Raw genomic sequence first — 23,425 nt, forward strand, 5'->3', positions numbered from 1 at the left:
ACAATGTGGACTCAACTGTACACAGTTCACTTCTGCGTCAATCACATTGGCAGGAGAAATAATCTGAAAATATATATGCATTTTGTGAATGAATATATTGTAGGACATGTCTCTGAGATTCTTTTTTCTGCTCTAATAAAAGTAACATTTTAATTCAAACAAACAAACTATATATATATATATATATATATATATATATATATATATATATATATATATATATATATATATATATATGATGGCAAAAACCTTTATTACCATTATCATCAAGCATGAAGCAAAACTGAAGTTTCAAATAGAAAAAAACACACAGAGTCCTTTGTGATCTAAATATTTAAGAGAAAAGAATCAATAAATAGCATTTCCAGTAAGAAAACATTTGAAAACACAGATGCTGTCTGCTTTTATAAGTACTGTTTTTCCTTCTGTTGAGTTTGAATTAACAGTTTTGGTTCAAATTTGGCACAATTTACACTGCTGACCAGCCTAAACACATTCTTGTGAGAGTATTTTTCCAATATTGATACTTTTTTAAACATTGCTTAATACCTTTTATTTAAACACATTCCATCTAATTTAAGCAGGCACAAAAAGTGTTAAAGAATCAATAATGGTTGTTTGAAATGGTCTCATAATATTCAATCAGACAATGACTTTCTGGCATTTTTCAGGAAATAAATAACTCGAGTAATATAGAAATAATCTTAGTGTTTGTATGTGATACGGAATACGTAAATGCACAAGAGTGTTAAATAATTGGGACATTTTTAAGGTTCGTTGGTTGTCTCTCTGAGTGACAAACTACAACTTTTCAACAAAACAGATTCAATTTATTTTCATACTTCAGGTTTGACATTTTACCAACATGTATTACAAATTAGAAATGATTACATCTTTAAAATTATTTGTGGGAAAACCAAACATTTAAAAAAATACTTTGTAAGTATATCAATATATAAGTATGTCAATATATAGATTTGGGTAATAATACTCTCTATAAGGATTAGTAGCTACACTTGTACTCTTAGAAAATTTTTAGCATACTAAAAAACTATCAGTTTCAGTGCAAGATTGCAAACCTGCACTCTGTAAGAAACTTAAAAAACTGAGTTAGGTCTATATGACACGAATTGTAAGGAAAAGAGATGTTGTTTGAGACTTGAAGGATTGTGTGTATGTGTATGTGTGACTATTAAACTGATTATGATATGTATTTAGACAGAGAACCTGACTGTGTGAACACTTACAGAACTGTGTGTGTTTGTATATTTAGAGACACTGTGAAGTGAGAACTGGACCAGGAAAATAAAAGTGCATCTGTGCCCTCATCTTCCCCTTCCTCTTCCTTTCTTCCAGTGAAAAATTAAGTCTCAAAGTACTTATATATCTGAGATACATATTGCATGACACTTTGCCAGTCCGGTCGGTCTGTGTGCATCAATTCATCAATGTCCTAAAGAGAGAGCAGATGTAGAAGTTTAGATGCAGGAAATACTTTTGCACATTTTCATGCACATTTCTTTAACTATGTGAGCTTAAACATTGTTTTTTTTTTAACTCTTGCCTTAGACTTGCATTCTACTATAAAAATCCATCTTAAAAATATTATAATTCAATTAAATATGATGATCTAAAAATTAAGTATTCACATGTACTGTTTGAAAACAGTTTTTCTTACAGCTGTCATTTCCACCACAACAAACCATTCTGGCCACCATCAAGCTATCCAAGATTTAGATGAGTTTATCTCTTCTTTAGAACAGATTGTTGGAGAAATTTAGAATTGCATTATTTTCTCACTAATGGATCCAACGGATGCAGTGGATGGGTGCCGTCAGAATAAGAGTCCAAACATCACAATAATCCACAAGTACAACACAACTCCAGTGAAGTGAAAAAAAAAAACCCTGCATGTTTGTAATTAACAAATCCATCATGAAGGTGTTTTTAATATTAAATCTTTGCTTCGATCCATAATATGGTCTTCTCCAATTAAAAAGAGATCTCATCTGAGGACAACAGGGGATGGACTTTTACACTTTAAGTTAAGATGCTTTGATTGTGTATTTGTTTCTTGAAAACATGCAGCTTTTCACTTCACAAGATGTTAATTGATTGACTGGAGTCGTGTGGATTACTTGAGCATTATTGTGATGTTTTTATCAGCTGTCTGGACTCTCTTTCTGACGGCACCCATTCACTGCAGATGATCCTTTGGTGAGAAAGTGATGTAATGCTGAATTTCTCCAAATCTGTTGCAGTGAAGAAACACCCTCATCTATTTAGAATGTTTGAAATGGCATTTTCATCACAAAATTATATAAAAAAAACATAATTTTGAGATGTAGTAGAAATGACACTGGTGAAACTGTTCAAAATGACAAAAACAAACAAATAACAGACAAAAATAGAGTTTTCCTGCGATGCATGTGTATACACACATAATATTGTACACTGTGATATGCATTAAACTCGGTGTGAATAGTAAGTTTTATTTACTAAAAGTCCACCGGTCCAGAAGTCCTTATAATTTGAAGAAACTTCCTCATAAATAATGTATAGATGATACTGTATATGCAGTTGATTGCACTAAATGAACAAGATCACATTTTACACATTATATATTGCGTTACATAATTAAAACCCCAAACGGACAAGGGTAGACAAGTTTTATTCATGAACCGCCAGAGGTTGTGTCATTCATAAACTACATTCAATCCTCCTCTAAGAAAGAGCAAATAAACTGGATGTGGGATTTTCCAGTCATTCATTGATGTTGTTGTGGGGAGATTTAGGGATGACTGTTTAAGACAACAGTGCAAAGACCTTCACTTTAACATCATAACCAGTAAGAGGTCACAATAATTACGTCTAAGACCCAGCTGCATCACATCCACACAAACATATTTTGGTAAGGAAGTTAATAAAGATCTCAGCTTGAGTTCTTAAATTCTCAGTCTATCCACCAGCGACATTCACATAGTATATATGTGGAGTGTAAAAATTAGTAGAGGTTGTTATTTTATAGGCTTGAAAATCAAGTACCACAGAATTAAAGGAATAGTTCACCCAAAAGAACCTTGTGTGTGTACCGTCTCTATAAAAACAACTGCTTGGTAATGTTGACTAACTGTCTTTATATTTACATCACAGTTCCCTCCTTATGTCTACAGTATGTTGGGTGAAGCGAGCTCCTGACTGTGGCATTTCCCTGTCATAGTGTCTATGGGTGTGTAGGAACCTAGAGAATCATTAAAGATTTACAGGTCATTTTAAAAGCCCAGAGGGTGGTGAGGCATTTGGACACATTCTCCTGTTTTTCCAAACGCCTCTTTCTCACCACACTCCAACTTCACCATGGAAAGCTTACTGTGTGATATTTGATAAGCAAATGCCAAGGTCTCTAAAGAAATCTCTTGTATTTAATCTGTAACAGGCCTTTTTATTATAATTGTAAAAACGCTCACCTTCAGATACCTTCAGGTATCATTCCTACTTCTGCACAAAGCAGTCAAAAAAATTAGCAACAGGATAAACACTAAACAGTCATGTGAAAGAGAAAGTAAACCCTCTTTAAATTCTATAGTTTTGTGTATCAGGACATAAGAAAATAAATCCAACTATTCCTTAGCAAGTCTTACAATTATGTAAATAAGTTATTATTTATTAATTGTTATTATTTATTTAACAAAACAAAAGCCAAAATGGAGAAGCCATGTGATTCTTTTCTTCTTCTGCCATTCTGTTGTAGATTTGCTGGTGTGCTTGGAAATACTGTCCTGTTGCATGACCCAGTCTCAGTCTAGCTTTAGCTATAGGAGAGATGGCCCCACATCTGACTCCAGAATATTTTGGCATACAGGAGTTCATGGTCGACTCAGTGGTCATGACCCTTCCACCACCATGGTTGACAGTTGGTATGAGGTGTTCGTGCTGATATGACGTGCGTAATGGCCAAGCATCTCCATTTTGGTCTCTCCAGACGACAATGTTTCAGAAGTCTTTTGTTTTGTTCAGATGCAACTTTGCAAACCTTCTCTCTTTTTAGAGAGAAGAGGCTTTCCATCCTTTCAAACAAGCCATATTCTGTCAGTCTTTTTTTAATTGTATAAACTTTAACATGCTAACCAAGGCCTGTAGAGTGTGAGATGTAGCTCTTGGGTTTTTTGCAATTTCTATGAGCATTGCAAGGTCCTACATTGGGGTGAATTTGCTGGGATGTCCAGTCCTGGGAAGACTGGCAACTGCCTTGAATATTTTCCACTTGTGAATAAACTTCTTTAATGTAGAATGATGGACTTCAGATTGTTTGGAAATGACCTTTTAAAACTTCTGAGATTGATGGGCAGTAACAATTGCTTCTCTAGAAGTATTGCTAACATCTTGGCATTGTTAACACACACATGAATTCTCATGAGCAGTTAACTAAACAAAAATTAAGCGAAGGCATTTGATCAGCAGCTCTTGGCTGCTACTTAGCCTCTAAATTCCTATCCACCTTATTTGTCGAAGCGGAATTGTGTGGGACTTCAGGGGTGTATTCCAGAAAGCAAGGTTAAAGGGTTAGTTCACCCAAAAATCAAAATTATGTCATTAATAACTAACCCTCATGTCGTTCTAAGCCCATGAAACCTCCGTTCATCTTCAGAACACAGTTTAAGATATTTTAGATTTAGTCTGAGAGCTCTCAGTCCCTCCATTGAAACTGTGTGTATGGTATACTGTCCATGTCCAGAAAGGTAAGAAAAACATCTTCAAAGTAGTCCATGTGACATCAGAGGGTCAGTAAAAAATTTTTTGAAGCATCGAAAAAAAAATTGGTCCAAAAATAGCAAAAACTTAACATAATATTAGCACAGAATCAGTTCAGAATCAATCACCAAAAGAATCAGTTCGGTTCAGACGCTCCGTGTGTCAGTCTGCTTCACGCTGAATCACACTTGCGCAGTATCATCAGCTCCTCGGTTCTCGAATCGGACGCATCGGATGGAAACGGTTCTTGACTCGTGAACGAGTCATTCTTTTGTTCGTTATCTGTCTCGGCTCGGTGTACATCTTCAGTTCTCTCTTCACAGCAGTTCAGTCAGTGTACTGTTTGAGTGCATGAATTACTCCGGGATATTGGTTTGTTTGAACTCAGAGGGAGTGTCAGACACATTAAACAAGTTAACAGCTTAAGTCATTTGTGGATTAAAGCTTATTGGAGACGCGAACCGTTTCAATCGATTCAGTTCGATTTGGTGAACTGGTTCAAAAAGATCCGGTTACATCAAATGATTAGTTCGTGAACCGGATATCACAAACTGCTTTGTTTTGAACTCTCTCACAACAGACACGGAAGAGAAGACAATGATGAATAAAGTCGTAGTTTTTGCTATTTTTGGACCAAAATGTATTCTTGATGCTTCAAAAAACTCTAACTGACCCTCTGATGTCACATGGACTACTTTGATGATGTTTTTCTTACCTTTCTGGACATGGACAATAGACCGTACACACAGTTTCAATGGAGAGACTGAGAGATCTCAGACTAAATCTAAAATATCTTAAACTGTTTTCCGAAGATGAACGGATTTTTGGGTGAACTAACCCTTTAACTTACCGTCACATACTGTATACCCTGAACTCTCGAATGATTGACCTAAACCTTGCTTACTTGAGGTATGTTGGTTCCAAAAACGTAAGACATTCTCAACCGAGCAACAAATCGATGAGTTACTATGGAAACCGATGATAAGAAAAGGTGTGCCATTCTGCTGCTGCTTCATTTGTTCAATGGTCATTTACATACTTAGTGCATATTGCCACCTAATAGATGGTTGTGCAATCATTTAGATTTAAAAAAATATATATATTTTAATCACTGACAATAAGAATTATATTGTTTGCTTGATGCTAATTATATAAGAAATATCACATATATTTTTTTATTATAGAAATATATAATATAAAATGCAGATCCACAATTTGTGACAATGACAATAAAAATAATAAATATATTAGAATAAAATAAACATAACCTTTAGGGCTGGGACAACGCGTCGAGGTCATCGATGACATCGACGCAAAAAATACATAGACGCAAAATATGCGCATTGATTCGTCGTTTTTATTTCTCTAAAAAATGTTTACCTTATGTGCGCTGAATATACGCGATGGCCGGATCAACATTCTGTCCAATGTTATATAACCAATCCAGGGGTTTTTCTGCATTTATCTTTTTTTTTTGGGCGGCTGTCAAAGCCTTATTTGATCGGTGAGTGATCAAATATATTTAATGTTCATTATATGCATCATATTTAATGTTCATTAAACACGATAGAAAAAGAGCGAAACACCAAAGTTTCATGCGCGCTCGCGCACTCACAGTCTTCAAACTTCAAACTCTCTCTCTCTCTCTCTCTCTCTCTCTCTCTCTCTCGTGCATATTAACCAAAATCATTAGACACGATAGAAAAAGGACGGAACGCCAAAGTCCGGTCGGTCATGATATGCAAATTTTTTGAGATAGGAATTTTGGGTTTTCATGAGCTGTATGCCAAAATCATCAGTATTAAAACAATAAAAGACCTGAAATTTTTCAGTTGGTGTGCAATGAATCTAAAATATATGAAAGTCTAATTTTTATCATTACATTATGCAAAATAATGAACTTTTATCACAATATGCTAATTTTTTGAGAAGGACCTGTATAGAGTTTTAGCCGGCAACATCTTTGGATGGTATTATGCACTGTAGATGGTGATAACTTCAAACTCTGCATTTTTTCTCTGAGAAACTCCTTTCTGATATTGCTCCACTATTTTTTGCCGCAGCATTGGGGGATTTGGTGATCCTCTGCCCATCTTGACTTCTGAGAGACAGTTCCACTCTGAGAGGCTCTTTTTATATTCAATCATTTTGCCAATTGACCTAATAAGTTGCAAATTGGTCCTCCAGCTGTTCCTTATATGTACATTTAACTTCTCCAGCCTCTTATTGCTACCTGTCTTAAATACAAATGGCTGCACCCATTCTTACTGGAAGAATAAGGTGGATATGGAAGCAGTATGGGTGTATTTATTTTTTCACACATTGCTTCTCCTTTTTGGCCTAGTTTTTTACAAAATAATGATAGCGTGTAATATGAATACCATAGAATTCAAAGAGGGTATACCTGTTCTTCCTTTTTTCACTTGACTGTATATCAGAATATTGTATTATGTATTGTTTTCAATAAAGGTAACTGATATAAACACAAGCACACTGTAAGACTCCATCAGTTGGTGACTCAGGTCTATATGTCAGCTGTCTAGTGACTTGAAAGCATTTCTGGAGTGATAACCAATACGAGAGAAGACGGTTGATCTAGCGTGTTTCATCGCTACTGCAGTGATGGAAAGATGCAGGCTTTTTTTTGACCTTATACAAGGACACTAAAGAAAACTGATGCACAGAAGAATGCGACAGCAAATCTAATCTACTGAAAAACATGGAGTGTGAATGGTCAGTTCATTAAAAGAAAAAAAAGTAATAAAATAAAACAATTCCATGAGACAGATTTTCAAATGTTCAAATTTCTTTAAGATTTTGTATTTTATTTACGTATGATTCAGGAAAGATGATCACAGCTGCCTGATAAAAGTAATTATATTTTACTTGTGGAGACTTACTAACTAAAATAATCAGCATTCTGAAGCTCCTTTGATTTAACTGGGTGTTCTAGATCGTTTGTTTTTTTTAATAATGGAAAATTCACACAGCCTAAACTCACAAAGGCAAGAGCAAGAGGCAGTTGATTTGAATGATGTGTAAATATAGCTCTATACATCCCACTCGCCTCGACTGCTGAATTTACAGCGTGATCAACAGTCCATCTTTGGCTCACAGTTACAGTGGAGATGAAAATGACCTGTATTTAGATGTGTTCAGCTGTGTCAGTCACACAAAGCAGTAATTAAAGATGTGCAAATTACTCACAGCGAAAGCCAAAGACTACTTAGGGGTTTCTTTTGCTGTTTGCTGTAATCATTTGGTGTAATCATGCTTGTTCGATTATTCAGTATTCATTTATCTTTAGACTAATGAGTTATTTAAAATAATACAATCCAATAAAAAAAAAATCCACATAGGAGCCACAGTATTGAAATAATATCAGTGTTATTTTCGTGAGATACTATTTAGTTTTTATTGGAATGGTTTTTGGTTTTAAACCTTCAATTTTTATGTTAATTTCAGTTTTAGTAATTTTATTTTTTATTATATATATATATATATATATATATATATATATATATAATTTTTTTTATATGTCTTTATTATTTCAGCTTCAGTTTTATTAAATTAAATGAGAAATGCTGCCTTGACAACTTGCTGAATTAAATTAAGTTTTATTTTATTTCAAGTGACAATGTTTATTTTTGTTTTTTTGATAACTGGATCATTTAGATGAAGGATGTGTGTGTGTCTGTGAACATAGACTCACCAGAGAGGGTTTGATACCAATGCTTTCAGCTGCTTGGAAAGCCAGGGTGAGATTACGCCCCTATAGAGAGAAAACAGCACTCTGTGAATATTATTTACATGAGTATCTAAACCCAGCTAAATTCTCTAGCGATGCTCCAGAGAGTGATAAAGCTTCTACACGAGGCCTTTCAGTAGCCTTGTCATTCACACCCAAAGAGGCTTTGTGAATAATTCAAAAGCATAATGTACCATCTCTTCCTGTAATCACTATTATACTTATAGCTGCAATTTGTCACACAGCTCTGAAGACCGTAGATCTTTGCATGTTTGTGGGTGTGTGTATCAGGCACGTGCACACATAGACATCAAAGGGGGCTTGAGCACCTGCCCTTTTTCTTCTCGGAGTAGAAAGATTTTTCTGGGGAGTGTTTTAAAAAAAAAAAAAAATGTATTTATTTATTTTTTTATAAATGAATATATGTATATGTGTGCTTGCGTGTTTCTGTTTGCACACAGCTTTCCCTGTCAGACAAATAAAAAATCTAATTATCAGGTCAGGAAATGTTGAGAAATGCTCTAAATCTCCGCAGCACAGAACTGTAGCACACATTGGTCAGCTGCACATCACAGTCACAGACAGACAGAGCTGCAGAAATCAAGCCTTCTCTCCATTTCCTGTTGTGTTTGTCTTGCTGTGGAGGTGAGTGGTGATGAATAACAGACTAAGCTACATGTCCCTCGAATTTACAGCTTATTATCCAAAAGGCAAAATAGTTAATTCGTCTTGCTAATAACATCCATGACTCATGAGGGCTACCATGATTGCTACCAAGGCCAAAAGAAGGTCCGTTTCTTACAATGCATTTAGAATGATCACAATTTCATATAGTTAATCAGTATCACGTGAAGACTGATGTTTTTTCCACTTAAAAGCAGAATGATTATAAATGTGATATTGATTTTATACTGAAGTTCAGTAAACAAAAAATGTATATTAAGACACATTTTAGACACAATATTGACTGTGTTGGTCCATTTTGCCAAAAAAAATATAATTTCAATTTGAGTCTCTGAGCAACATGACACTGTTTTGTTCCTGAATGAATCAATCTTTTAAATGATTCGGATCAGTTGCCATTTATTATTAACACTTATTAACAGTGACTTGCTGCCACTTACTGGTGGCTTAAATCTCACATTTAAAGAATCTTTTCATTTAAAAAAATAAAACAAATATCAGTATTCACCAATTATGTTTAAATAATCAAAACAGTATTATGCATTTGCAGGTTAAATGTATTCATGTCCTACATTAAACAGGGAGTAAATGCATCTAAATGCCACTTCAGATGCAGCTTCTGTGTTTTCTCTGCATTGCAAAGATTAATTTTGTCAATACTGATTTAGTTTGCTTGGTAACAGCCCAAATGACTTATTATTGTAATTGACTGCCTCATTTTAAGAATTTGACTGAACAGATGATGCACACATTTAGAAAGAATTGGCTTTATAAAGGTCAAAATGCCCATAAAATATGGAATTACATTTGCTTCAGTAAAAATGAACGGAACTTTATAAAACTGAATGTAACTTTTTCAGAAACTATCAAAAAAATGCCATTACAAAAGAAGAAAAATACAATAAAAATGAAAAAAATTAACTCAAGTCGCACAAATTTAACAGGGTCTCCAAATATGCTTCATTCTTTGTTAATGTTTTTTAAAGATTCATTTTTGCTAATTGTGGATTCTAATTTCGTTGCCACAGATTTCGCTTACGTTTCGCAGTTTTTCGTTTGGTGTTTTGACACAAACCTCTCGTGGGGCGGGGTTAACAGTGATCTACTCTGATTGGATAGTGAGCTTTTGATTGACATCTGCTCTCTGACCCGGAAGTACAGACACCACTCAGTGGCGCACATGTTGGAAAGCTCCCGCGGTGATTTGTATTACTAAATATGTCAATAATATTTGACATTCGATTGTCTCAGTCTGTAAAGATGAGCTCTTGTCCTTCAAGGCAGCTTGAAGTAAGCTTGTGTTACTGAATGACAGTAATAACCCACAACAAACTGTTGCACACTGTAACATGAAAAAGTTGTATCGATGTTATTGGTTTACTAGTGATAGGAAGTTTGGCTCTTTTCCGCGAACCGGTTCTTTCGGACAGTTCGATTCAATAAACCGGTTGAAAAAAACGGTTCACTGGTTCTTTTACTCGAGACGTAAAATATAATCCCAAAGTTTCTGAGTGTAGTGACATGACCGAAATAAGTGTACAGTTTCTTCAGAACTCGAAGCATGTAAGATCAATGTCAGATTTAAATCTTTGTATAAACTTCTTTACAGGGTAGGACCTGTGTATGAGCTTAAAGTAAATGTCTTTCACTTTGTCTGTGAAAAATAATTTTTGCAGTAGAGACCAGATTTAATCAACGCGAGAGCTTTCAATATGCACACCACTGAGTGACGTCTGTATTTCCCGGTCAGAGAGCACCTGTCCATCAAAAGCTCACTATCCAATCAGAGTAGATCATTGTTAACCCGCCCCCACGAGAGGTTTGTGTCAAAACACCAAACGAAAAACTGCGAAGCATAAGTGAAATCTATGGCAATGCATTCCGAATCCACGATTAGCCAAAACGAATCTTTAAAAAACATTAACAAAGAATGAAGCATATTTGAAGAGCCTGTTAAATTTGTGCGACTGAGTTAATTTTTTATTGAGTTAATTGCGTTAATTGTTTTTCTTCTTTTGTAATGGCATATTTTTGATAGTTTCTGAAAAATTTGCATTCAGTTTTATTTAACCAAATGTAATTATGTAATAAAAGGAAGAAAAAAACAATTTTAACTTATTGGAAAATATTAATTTCTGTCACTGCTGTGAACTGATCACCACAGAATATGCTGAATATGAAAAACTTGAGGTGTTAGCTGTCCACGGAAGTTTCTTAAAGGTGCAATAGGTGATTGTCTTCAGAAACAATTTTTGTAATGCTGGTTGAAAGTCTCTTCACATCCCGATAGCAATCGTTAAGTTAAGTGGTCTAAAAGTATTTATCTGTATTTATATATTCTGGGGAAGGTGTAGGACTAAGAAATGTTCGTCCAATCAAAACGCTTGGTCCGAACATTTTAACTGGCTTTGCTAACTGCCTGCCTGTCATCAGTGCTTTCACACACTGTGCAGACAGAGCAAGAATGGCAGACAAACATCAACAACCCGGTCTTCCTTCCTGGTATTGTAGTAATGTTAAAGTTTTCTCACTGGTGAATGACACATGATTTAACCTCTGCCCCCCTAATATATTTAATGTTTTGTTTAAAATATATTTAATAAAATATATTTAATTATTTATATATATATAAATATGAGAATTGCCCTTTTATCTACTTGAGCCCCTGCCCCTCAAAATGTCTTTGCATTTGCCTGGTGTGTATGATTGAATACACACAGAAGGAGAGCAGAGCAGCCGTTTATTGTTATGCATGTTGTTTCTACACCTCGCCATGTGCCATCTGTTCATGTATTCTGTCAACACTAATCCATGAGAGCACGTAATTCATTACATCTGGCAGGAAGCCTCGACTATTAACACCCTATGGTTGATTGCTAAATGTGTCAAGGACTAAGATAGTCTGATGATCTACTAAGACAATTCACTAACCAATGTAAAAAAATACATGTGTGTGTTTGTGATTACCTTGTCTTGGCTGATGAGCTCTTGGTAAGGGATGTGTGCAGGCAGATAGGTGTGTAACAGAGCACAGAATGCCAAGCCATCACTCCAACTGCTGCTGAAGTTTGTCACATCTATATTCTACAAGAAGAAAGACACACCATGAAATGGGTGAATAGGTGCTTTATGCCCTTTAGTGTATGTCTGTTTGCTTCCATCTGTATGCCTTATTCTATCTTTGTTTTTTTTTTTGGTAAAAGAGGCAGGTAGAGATGCACAATCAACCAGCTGCCGATTGTTTTCAGAGTATATTCATCTCAAACCTGTAATAGGATACTGGACAATTATGCTTTAATTAATGCTACACACAAGAATTCACTTGTAAGGGGCACTGGCAATAACTGAGAGAATACTCTTTATGCACAGTGGCCACAATTATATTATTTAATAGATCAAAATACATTAAAACGGTTATATTGTGAAATATTATTACAATTTAAAATAAATGTTTTCTATTTAAATTGTTTAATTTGAAATGTATTTCTGTGTTGGCAAAGATGAACTTTCAGCATCCGTTACTCCAGGCTTCAGCGTCACATGATAATTCAGAAATCAATCTAATATGCTGATTGATTCTCAAGAAACATTTCTTATTTGTAATGTTGAAAACATTCATGACACCACTGGTTTTCAGAGCTCATCAAAGATACTGTACGTCATGCAATAACAGTGGATGGACAAAAATTATGAGAAAATATAAACAATATCTTTATTTGTGTTCCAAAGATGAATGGTCATATTATGGGTAGAATGAAATGAAATGAAATTAGAATGAAATGGTTAATTTTAAACTAAAGTACGCCTTAATTTAGTGTAGATCTCTCAGCTTCATTTATCAAACTTTACCATCTTTAAATTCAATTCACCAAATTTCCAACAAAACTGTAGAAAATGTGAGAAAAGTCTGCAGATTCCATCTGGGTCTATCAAACGTCTTTAAGTGAAATAACCTGTGACAGAAATCAAAAGGAAGAGTACTGTTATTACAGCAATGAAAACATTGAGATGGACCTCACACACTCTAGACTGTTATCTCATTGTGTTTCACTGGACTTCTTGCCACTTCCTGTGTGTCCCAGTGCAGTCATTCTTCTTTGTATGAGTGCTTGTAGTTTGGGAACATGGCAATGGGCCAGTTGCGACCTTCTTGGCCTCAGCCTCCTGGGCCCTCAGAGTCCCAACACTTCACAAACATCTTTTGATTTAGAATCAGATGTTAGATTTGAAAGGAGACCCCGATAGAAGCTCCGTCCTCAGCTGGGCCATAAAGGCTAAGTTGAAGAGAAGTTTATAAGCCGTTTCTGTAGCAGGTCAGAAGTTCTTTAGTAAGGACGTCACCCACAGAGGGACAGTGAGAAAGGAACCATGTGAAGAATCCCACCATCTGTGCTACACGCTGACCGAGTGGACATGTCTTGACATGTATAATCAGGTGTGTTGGAAGTGTCCAGCCTAAAATGTATTTTGTGTTATGTGAAATATATACGGATTAAAAATAACAAACCTAGACTAGAATAGTGACTAAGAATAGTGTTAAGCTCAAAATGGACAAAAAGAACAATGAAAATGACCTGTGTGCTATTTTTTTTTTTATTGTTTTGGAGCCATAAAATAGATTTTTGTGAGAGGTTATTCACAGCAGATCTTCCATTCTGTGATAGCACTATGTGCTTCAATTCAAAACACTGAAAAGTGCATTAGCTATGAGACAAACGGGAGCCAATGATGTTTGGCATCACTGACCTGTTGAACCTTATGCTGTGTCATGTTTCAAAGTGTACAAACACAAATGACATTTGAAAGCAGTGGAGGGAAAAATTATAAGCAAATAATGATGGTCTGTTTCTCACAAAGTTATCGTATCATCAGAGATGCTATGTAACAAAATATGGATGACTTTTATGGTGTTTAATTCTCTTTTTTGTTGTTGTTGTGCTGTATTATAACGAGAGAAAAAACATCTCCTTTTGTGTTCAGAAGAAAGAAGTATTAAATGACATGATGGTAAATAGATGTTGACAGAATTTACATTTTAGGATGAATTATCCCTTGTGAAAAAAGAAGTGTTCTTAACTGTATTAAAAGTGTACTTATAATTTTAAAAGTATATTTTACTTTACAGATATTATATTAATGAAATAAAAGGCCATTAAAGAGAGTACACTTTCTTGACTGTTTCTGAACTTTTAAAAAGTGATCTTAGTAATAATGCCCAATTAAAAGTTTTATATGCTTGTCAGTACATTTTATATTTCAAAGAAAATGGATGTGATTATGTAATTAAAAGTCCAACTTAAGTGGGTCAAAAAAGATCAAATTCAGCTTATTGAAACTATTAGAAATGTAAACGATAATACATTTTTATTTAGAGTCCAAAAACCTTTAATTCAGTTCATACTTAAGTATATTATTTTATATGCTAGTATGTTAGAGACCCTAAACCAACTTTTTTTAGTAAATGATCTATAAGAATGGGGCTTTATTAGTGCTGTTCATTGATTCGAGTAACTTTTTTGACATTTGAGTATAAAGTGTTTTAATTCTACAAAATATGGTGTAAAAACGTCTGAGTGCTGCCCTCTTCAGGTTGAACGGTGGCTACTGCAGTTGATTTTTCCTATTGGATGTTGCGGTGGCAAGTGACGTAAGCGGTAGCAGGTGACGTAAGCAGTTTCCAGCTCACCACGCCCCTTGGTACGAGCTACCACGCCCTTGGCAGTATAAAACCATCTTGTTCCGTCAAAATCACTGTAGTGAGTCAGTTGGAGGAATTGCGAGTATTGGTAACGACCAGGATAGACTATTATAGCATCTATTTAGCATAGCAATTATATGGTTATTTAGATCTTTAAGTAAGCATAGATTTATCTGTATTTAGTACAGTGGTCAGGATGGTACGGAGGTGTGTTGCTAGTTGCGACAGCACTGCTGGACTGCATAGTTTACCAGCAGACTTTAAAATTAAGCGCCAGTGGTTGCATGCACTTGGCATGGAAGACCGCAAGTTCCCGCCTAGAGTTGGAGTGTGCAAACTGCATTTTACACTGGATTGTTTCTCCAACGCAATGGAGGTGGGAAATGGGCTTCTCCACACAGCTCGCGCTGAAAAGTGACGCGGTGCAGGAGTTAAGACCGCAGTTTGAGCCAGCGGCTCGAATTGATGTGAACAGACACCTCGACATCCTCCACTTCAGGTGGAAGTGGGGGAGAAAAGTCCTCTACTTCAAATGATCGCTCTGTTGCAAAGCTACTAGCGTCATTACAGCCACTTTCCATTTTAGCGTCTCTGACAGCAGCTGTCAATCAATCTGTCAATGCGGGTCTCAGGTTCACGCCGCACTCGCTCAGCCCTGCCCTAGGTTCGTCCCCTCTATCTCCGCTGTGATCTGCCCACTTTTCAGTATTTTTCAAATATTGTCAGTGGATGGAGTCAGGCTCTGACCAGGGGTTAGGTTACCCTTTAAAAGCTTATTTCACATACCTGGAGATTTTCATTACTTATTATTTTAGGAGTTAATTATTTGTTTTTGTTTTGTTTTTTTTCATTGATAATGTAGCATCAAGCTATAGCAATCAACTTAATCATACAGAGCTAAAGTCCTTCTTATAGCCTTCTGCTCTTCCATTGATTTTCTATAATCTTCCTCTGACTGTACACAATCATACATTCCTCACATGCCTGTCCTGTCTCTAATAGCACAGGTTGCCCACAGAGGGTTATTATACACTAATACACGGCCAAATGAACACTCACTAGTTTACGCAATTCTGCACGAGCTTCAGGAGGTGACTGCGGGTGTGTTTGTGTGTGTGTGGTGCAGGAATGCAGGGAGTGAGGCAGAGAAGCACGGAGTCACATCCTGGATGATCTGAGTGTGCAGGGAGGGGGGGGGGGGGTGTCATCAGAGCAGAAAGTAAGCACGAGAGGAGGGGTATAAATGTTATAAAAACAGTAGTCCCCATCAGTACACTGCAACCCAGTTACAAAAAGCAAACACAGCATCGAGTGACAGGAAATCACCCTTGCTCTCTTCAAAAGACAGAGGCAGAGAGTGGATGCAAGACACAAGCTGGCTGGTATTTTTCCATCACTTTAAACAATATTGGCCCACCGATGTAGCTTATATTTCAGCTTGGAACAAAGCCAGATGTATTTTCAGCTTCTGCAGTAGAAATAGAAAGCAAGCTTACTCATGTCAGTGTGTAGTGGTGAGCCTCGACTGTCTGGGGAAAAAAAGAAAATGTCACTTCCTCTATAAAGTCTTAGGCAGTGTAATTGTATGTTTATGGTTTTGAGTCATTGGTGAGTATTAATACATCTCGGCTGCTTATACGCTGAAACACAGGATTGTTAAAGATAGACTGCCTATGTACAGTATATAGACTTTCATAAGCGCTTGACACACTTTAATAGAGCACACATTTAATTGCATGGTGGGAGACAGCAAATGCACACAACATACTGCAAATTGCAGCTGGATTGTCAACACACACAGAAAGGGCTTTCAATGATGTGTCCACATCCTCTCCAACACTGTCAGCTGTTATCTAACAAAGTCATGACAAGCTGTGACTTCATAGCCAAATTACAGACAGGCTTTCAAAGAATAACAGCATACAGTCTCCATGGCCATCCCCAGTACACAAAAGTGTACTAAAATGACAGACATACTACAGCATATTATAGTAGTTCATCATTTTCTGTCTGAATTTAATCATTTTACATAACCTTATGTCAATCTAAACCCATATGATTCCATTCTTCTGTGGAACACAAAAATATTTTCTTTTAAATGTGTAGGCATCTCTTTTCCCCAATGACCAGGGGCTGCTCAATATACATATATATATATATATAGAGAGAGAGAGAGAGAGAGAGTTTGTGACTCACACAATAGTACAGAGCCTCACATATGACACTGTAGCTGTAAATGAAAAATCCCATCCCATGATTATTAATTCTCTCATTTCATTTCAATCGAATAATCGATAGTATAACTTTAGAAATTGTCTAACAGTGTAAAGATTCTGCCTAACATCTCGTTTGTAGCACAGAAGATCATGCATGTTTGTATTCCTTGAGCATTTAAAGCTTAGCTGCATCTGTGTTCTCTTTGCCTTTATTTACATGGGACTAGGCTGGAAAAGGACAATAAATACAGGTGGTGAAAAAGGCCTGTAGAATAAATCAGAGCTGAGAGGAGACACAAATAAACTAGGGCTGGCAGGGTCAGAGCTCCTCAAATAGTCAACCGCTGTCTGTCTGACCTCTTTAGACACAACAGAGCTCCACCTCAGCGGTAACCACCCTCAGACCGCCACTGGGCCATGAGGAGTACAGTAAAAGTGGGTTAAACTATAAATGACTCTTGGGTGATGGAAGACACGTAGGAAGACATATTATTAGAGAACACCACTTTTGGCACCGTTTGATGTATGTTGACAATGTTAGAGCTCTGCACTGAGAAAAGCAGCTGGAGAGGAAGTAGAGTGTTTTCAGGCATTGTTGCTATGATATTTCTGGATCAAAGTGAATGATCTGATTGTGCACCATAGGAAAGAAAACACAAAAATGAGTTCAATTTAACATCTCCTAGACAGCTAAGAAGCTAAATGGAGGGCAAATGGACATTTTTTTTGTCTTTATGTCTTTAGATAGTTCTTCTCCTCAATAGTTTTATAAAAGATCTCAACAACATGTCAAATAGTTCTCAGATTTGCAAAGATAGCCAAAGAGCTCAAAAATTTCCAAAAAAGGCCAAATTAACTGGATTATGCGATCAACCTAATGTACGTCTGCAATTGTATGGATTCATTTTGTTTCTCCTAAGGACTTGTTAAAGACAAAGAGAAAAAAAAACAGATGTAAATGATACCCAGAACATTTTGCCTCCTGAGCTACACTCTTAAAATTAAAGGTTCTTTATTGGTATCTATGGTTCTATGGAGAACCTTTAACATCCATTGAAACATTCTATTGCAAAGATTCTTTATAACAATTCATAAAAAATCTTCATATTATTAAAATGTTCTTTACACAAAGAAAAATAATAGTTATTTTGAGAAATGTCCACTGAAAGTTTCTTTGGAGAACCCACAATAGATTATCTTTGGCATTTGAGAAAACCCTCTTTTTGAACCTTGTGTGCTTGCGTTTGTCATGAACTTCCGTTTATTCACCACCAGAGGTCATAATCCACAACACAGACTCTCACACTACACAGTGCACCCTGGACTACATTTCCCATACTCCATTGCACCAATCACATTCACCTGATAACTATCACACACAGCTGCCACCAATTCACCAAATCACACAGCACAATCATCAGACACGCTTTATGAGCATTGGACTTCCTCTCACACACTGCCAAGTATTGTTCTGCATATATCCCTCTCCTAGCGATTGCTATGATACCAAGCCTTTCCATGTTTGTTTTCATAGTCTTGTTTTAGTTTCTTGTTTTTATAGTCTTGTCTTAGTTTCTTGCTTTCATATTCTTGTTTCGGTTTATAGTTGTCATAGTATAGTCTTTTCCTTGCCCTGCCTTCTTTCTCGTGTTTTGACCCATTTGCTCTGGTTACTGATTATCCCCCTTGTCTACCCCTCTGGATATTGTTACCCCATCGAAGACCCATGCTTGCCCTAGGATAATTGTTGTGTCTTGCCCTCTATATACCTGTTTGCCAGTGTTTGACCAATGCCTGTTATGACAACTTCTCTGTTTAATAAAAGCTTGCACATGGATCCGCACGTCTCACGACTCGTCAGCCCCGTTACAGCGATAACCTCTTAGGAAATATAGTTTTCCTGAGAAACAGCACATCTGTAAGGACATCTGGGTGCCTGTTTCCTAGAATATCTATCCTACAAGGACTGAGCCGGGTGTGAGACAGAGGGAGAGGAACAGACTGAGAGAACTAGAGGAAAAAGGCCCCCACTTCCCCTGTTCTCTTCCTTAATTCCTGTAGGATTACGCCGCACATTTCTCTGTATCCTCAAGTCATTCTTCATCTCTGAACCAGCCCATCCTGGATAGGCCGAGGCCCCAGCAGTGCTGTTTTTGTTTGTCTGAGAGGATGAGAAAGTTGCAGAAATGCGGATGAAGGGTTGCGGAGTGCAGGCCCAGCTGATTCCTCTCTTTAAAAGGAATGGCTGACCCCCTGTTTTCATTCTTTATTGTCTCCATCCTGAACAAACAGCTCTAAGGCTGTCTTTTTGTTAGCATTCTTCTAAATAAAATGCAGCTGACCTAAACAAAGATACTTCAAAGAAAGTTTGAAAAAGTCTACAGTGGGGAAAAAAGATTTTGGGAACTGATTTTGGGAAAAGGAGAACTTTTTATTATATTTGTTCTTTTCCAGTGAAAGGATTGTCCACATTCAACAGATCAAGCTTTAACTAACCTACTAACTTACAGTAATACATTTAACATTTTGAAAAGGCATTGTACTAGAATAAACATTAATAACAAACAGTTTCAAAAGCATACGGTCACTCTCAAAAGTATTCATACCCCTTCATTTTTTTCACGTATTATGTTACTGCCTTGTTAAACTGCTTAATATTACTTTTTTCCACATCAATCTACACTCCATACACCATACTGACGAAGCAAAAAAAAAAAACGGTCACAACTTTGTGCATTTGTTTTTAAATAAATAAATAAATGAAACAAGTATTACATTTATGCATTTAGCAGACACTTTTATCCAATGCAATTTACAGTGCATTCAGGGTATAATTTTTTTTATCAGTATGTGTGTTCCTTGGGAATTGAAATTTGTACTGCTAACGCAATGCGCTACCACTGAGCCACAGGAGCATTGCATTGCAAACTAAATATTTAGCTTTGATTGAACAAGCTTTGCTCATCAGCATTTGATTTGATTTTTTTTTTTTTTTTTAATTATTATTATTTTTTGGAAATCAACATTTTATAATTGCCTAAAAACATGAAATGGAAATTTTTCACACTTTTTCATGATGGCTGTTATTATTAAGAATAAACTATTATTATAAAGAATAAACATGTTTGTAACTATTATTAAAATGTTCAGATATGTAAAATATGCCAATATACAGTATTTGGGTTAATAATTTATAGCTAAATGATCTTGTGACTCCATATATTTTGTTAAACAAAAAAATAAAATGATAATTCTTATATTTTTAAATCCAATTTGTTTTAATATTTTTCATTATATTTGTTAAAGTTATATTTTCAATTTAACTTTTTTAAAAGAAAGGTGCCTATTTTATTTATTTATTTATTTATTATCTAAAATTTAGAGCTGTCTTGAATTTTTGCAGTTTTTCCAGTTGTACCTGGTTTATGTTTATGTATGTATGTATGTGTCATACCCCTGGGCTCACTGTTGCCTTTTCCCTCCACATGTGTTCCATGTCCCCGTTAATTAGTTATTCTATGCACCTGTGATTCCCCAATTATCCTTTGTTAAAAGTCCCACTCCTTTCAGTTTGTTTTGTTTGTTGGTCCTTGAATGTCTATCCATTTTGGATGATTAAAGAGTCTCTTTGTGTGAAATCACCATGTCTCCTCATCTCCTTGTTCTGTGCTCCTGAGAAGTGTGACAGTATTTATGCATTTTATTTTAATCCGTACATTATATCTGGCGCCATTTGAAGCCTGTATGAATAGATCTGGACATTTGAAGTGAGGAGGATAATAAGTAAAAAAATAAGTAGATTGAAATCTAACCAATATCTAGAAGAAAATCTAATTTCTAGCTATCAATATTGGCCAAAATGTAGATATTGGTTTGTCTCTAACAAATTACCAGACATTCATCCACCTACAGCATTAGGCCCACTAAAAGCGTAATTTAGTCAGTCCAGAAATCAAATGACGCTCATCTCTGGAAAAAATAACTAATATAAGTGCTTTAATAAAAATACAAACAACAAATAGCCTCCAGAATGCTTTCCCCATAGGACAATGGCAACCATCAATAAGCTGTCATTAGAGCTCCAGAAGCCAGCAACAGAAAATATAACTCCATCAGGCACATCCTTTCATAATCAAAGACTAGCATACACTTTCAAGTGCATAGTCAATCCTCGATGCACAATAGACTGGACAGAATGGGATGCTAAATATAGCACAAATAGAACCTTCAGTTCAAAACAGCACGTGGAGGTGAAACTAGTCGCCAATTGTGCCTTTTATAAACAGTGATTTGGGTGGATGATTCATTGGTGCTGCACACAAACATGTGCTGCATGTGAGTCTGTATGCTCATTAAGTTTCCATCATTCACACTAACTGTGTCCAGCACTACATTATTAAGAGTCCTCCATGATCAATTCGTTTCTCGGTGGCTGACAATTTAACGTGGCCTACGTGCAGCATAGCCTTCACATGCACTGACAAGTCCTCAGGGCCCTGTAGTGTCAGAAAAAACCTCTAGAGGCACATAACATTAAGGCTGTACGAAATACGAGTTTATGAGAGAGCATTTCTCTGGTTATTTAAATTAGAATTAGTATCACTGTAACCTTGGTGACAGCACGGGCCATAAGCATAGAGATATGTGCCTGCGTATGCTCAGTTGTGATTTCTAGTTGCATGTTCCTGACACATTTCTGCTCTGCAGGAACCACATGCTGATAACTATTCATAAAACTGCATTTGTGATATTTTGACAGTTTTAACATGAAGCGATACACACGCATGCTTTTAAGCTCATGTCAAGCCTTAATCTACTACCTGCAGCTATGGGGCACTATAGGGAGCAACTGGTCAAGAGGACATCCCATGTTAATTAGCATACTGTTGGACCACTGACATCAGGACAGATAACTAATTCCTATAGCATGACCAGAGTCTGACATTCTTCCTTAACTTCATTTTCCCTATTATACCCTGGTCCGCTTTCTTTTTCCTTCACTGTTCTATCTTCTGTGTAAAGACTATAAAACATAGATTATTGAAGTACATATCACAATATAAAATGTTATAAGGTTTTTTTTTGTTTGTTTGTTTGTTACTTCCCATCTATTTAACCTGTTAAATAGAAGTTATATTTTGTATTAAAAAAAATATAAACGCTATTTTAAGCACATTCTCCCCCACAATTCCCATTCGATTAAAAATAATTTAGAATTATTATATATATTATTAATAGGGATGCACCGAATCCAGGATTTGGATTCGGCCGAATACTGGGCTTTTTGACGGGGTTCGGTTTCGGCTGAACCTTAGGTTTCTTTTTCACCGAACCGAACCCTAGGCTTGCGCTACGCTGGTCGACGTCACGCGGCTGTTGATTGCGTGAAGGTGTTTATATGAGGAGGAACACGGCCGGACAGTAAACTAAACTGTTCAGGAATCTTTAGCGGCTGGGACGATTTATACCGTAGCAATACAGAGCTAGCCAGTCACATCGGGTGCAGACGTGGAGATAATAATTTTTTCCGGTGAGCCTTTAATTCCTCTTAGAGAGGATCCTCTTCAGTGGTGGAAGACAGACCAGCAGCGATTTCCAATGCTGGCAAAAATGGCAAAAATCTACCTCTGTGCCCAGTGAAAGACTTTTCAGTACCGCTGGGGACATTCGTTCCCACACTCGCAACCAGCTGTCACCTGTTAATGCAGTGCAGAGCGTCTTGTTTTTTTTTTTAAATTAAACTCTTATTTCATGTGAAAGATTAGAGGTTTTACGTTAATTTAATTATGATGCAGGAGATGTGTGTGATCTTCCGTAATATTTTTCGTAATATTTGGCTACTGTTCTAATCGTAGCCTATCCTACTGTTATAAACGAAAACTAAACAGCCTACTATCCATGTTTATTGAGTTAAAGTTCAATTACATTAATTTCAGTTAAGTCACCAAACATATTCTGATTTTTAAAAAGAAAAGAAAAACACTTTTCTTTGCATTGCTGCACTTTTATTGAAAGGTTTTGGTTGTTTACTTGGGTAAGCATAAGCTTGGTAATTGTCAAAAAAGTTTTTCTCACTTGTCATCCTGGCATAATGTTGTTTTACAGTTAAAATAAAATAAAATGAAAAATACATTGCTGTGGACGTTGTTTACTCCATTAATGTGTTTTACTGTGTTAATGGAAGAAGGATGCGAGTAGGATTTGGTATTTGGTTTCGGATTCGGCCGAATCTTAAACAGTGGATTCGGTATTCGCCCGAACCCCAAAAATCTGGATTCGTTGCATCCCTAATTATTAATATATAATAATTAAATGTAATAAACCCCT

The 23,425-nt window shown here is 36.1% G+C and overlaps 1 protein-coding gene across 5 annotated transcripts in view; it reads right to left on the minus strand.

Annotated features, from left to right (window-relative positions):
* Positions 1-234: 234 nt before the first annotated feature.
* Positions 235-23,425, minus strand: part of LOC113081387 (cytospin-B-like) — a 108,645-nt gene continuing 85,454 nt past the window's right edge. For all 5 annotated transcript variants that reach the window (XM_026253495.1, XM_026253501.1, XM_026253500.1 and 2 more), the window contains 3 exons: positions 12,152-12,268; positions 8,465-8,524; positions 235-1,453 (listed from right to left, as the gene is read on the minus strand). In XM_026253495.1, coding sequence (XP_026109280.1) covers positions 1,364-1,453; positions 8,465-8,524; positions 12,152-12,268 — 267 coding nt within the window. In that variant the 3' untranslated portion in view covers positions 235-1,363. The remainder of the gene's footprint in view (positions 1,454-8,464; positions 8,525-12,151; positions 12,269-23,425) is intronic.

The sequence above is a fragment of the Carassius auratus genome, chromosome 5, assembly GCF_003368295.1.
Source record: "Carassius auratus strain Wakin chromosome 5, ASM336829v1, whole genome shotgun sequence".
Taxonomy (NCBI): domain Eukaryota; kingdom Metazoa; phylum Chordata; class Actinopteri; order Cypriniformes; family Cyprinidae; genus Carassius; species Carassius auratus.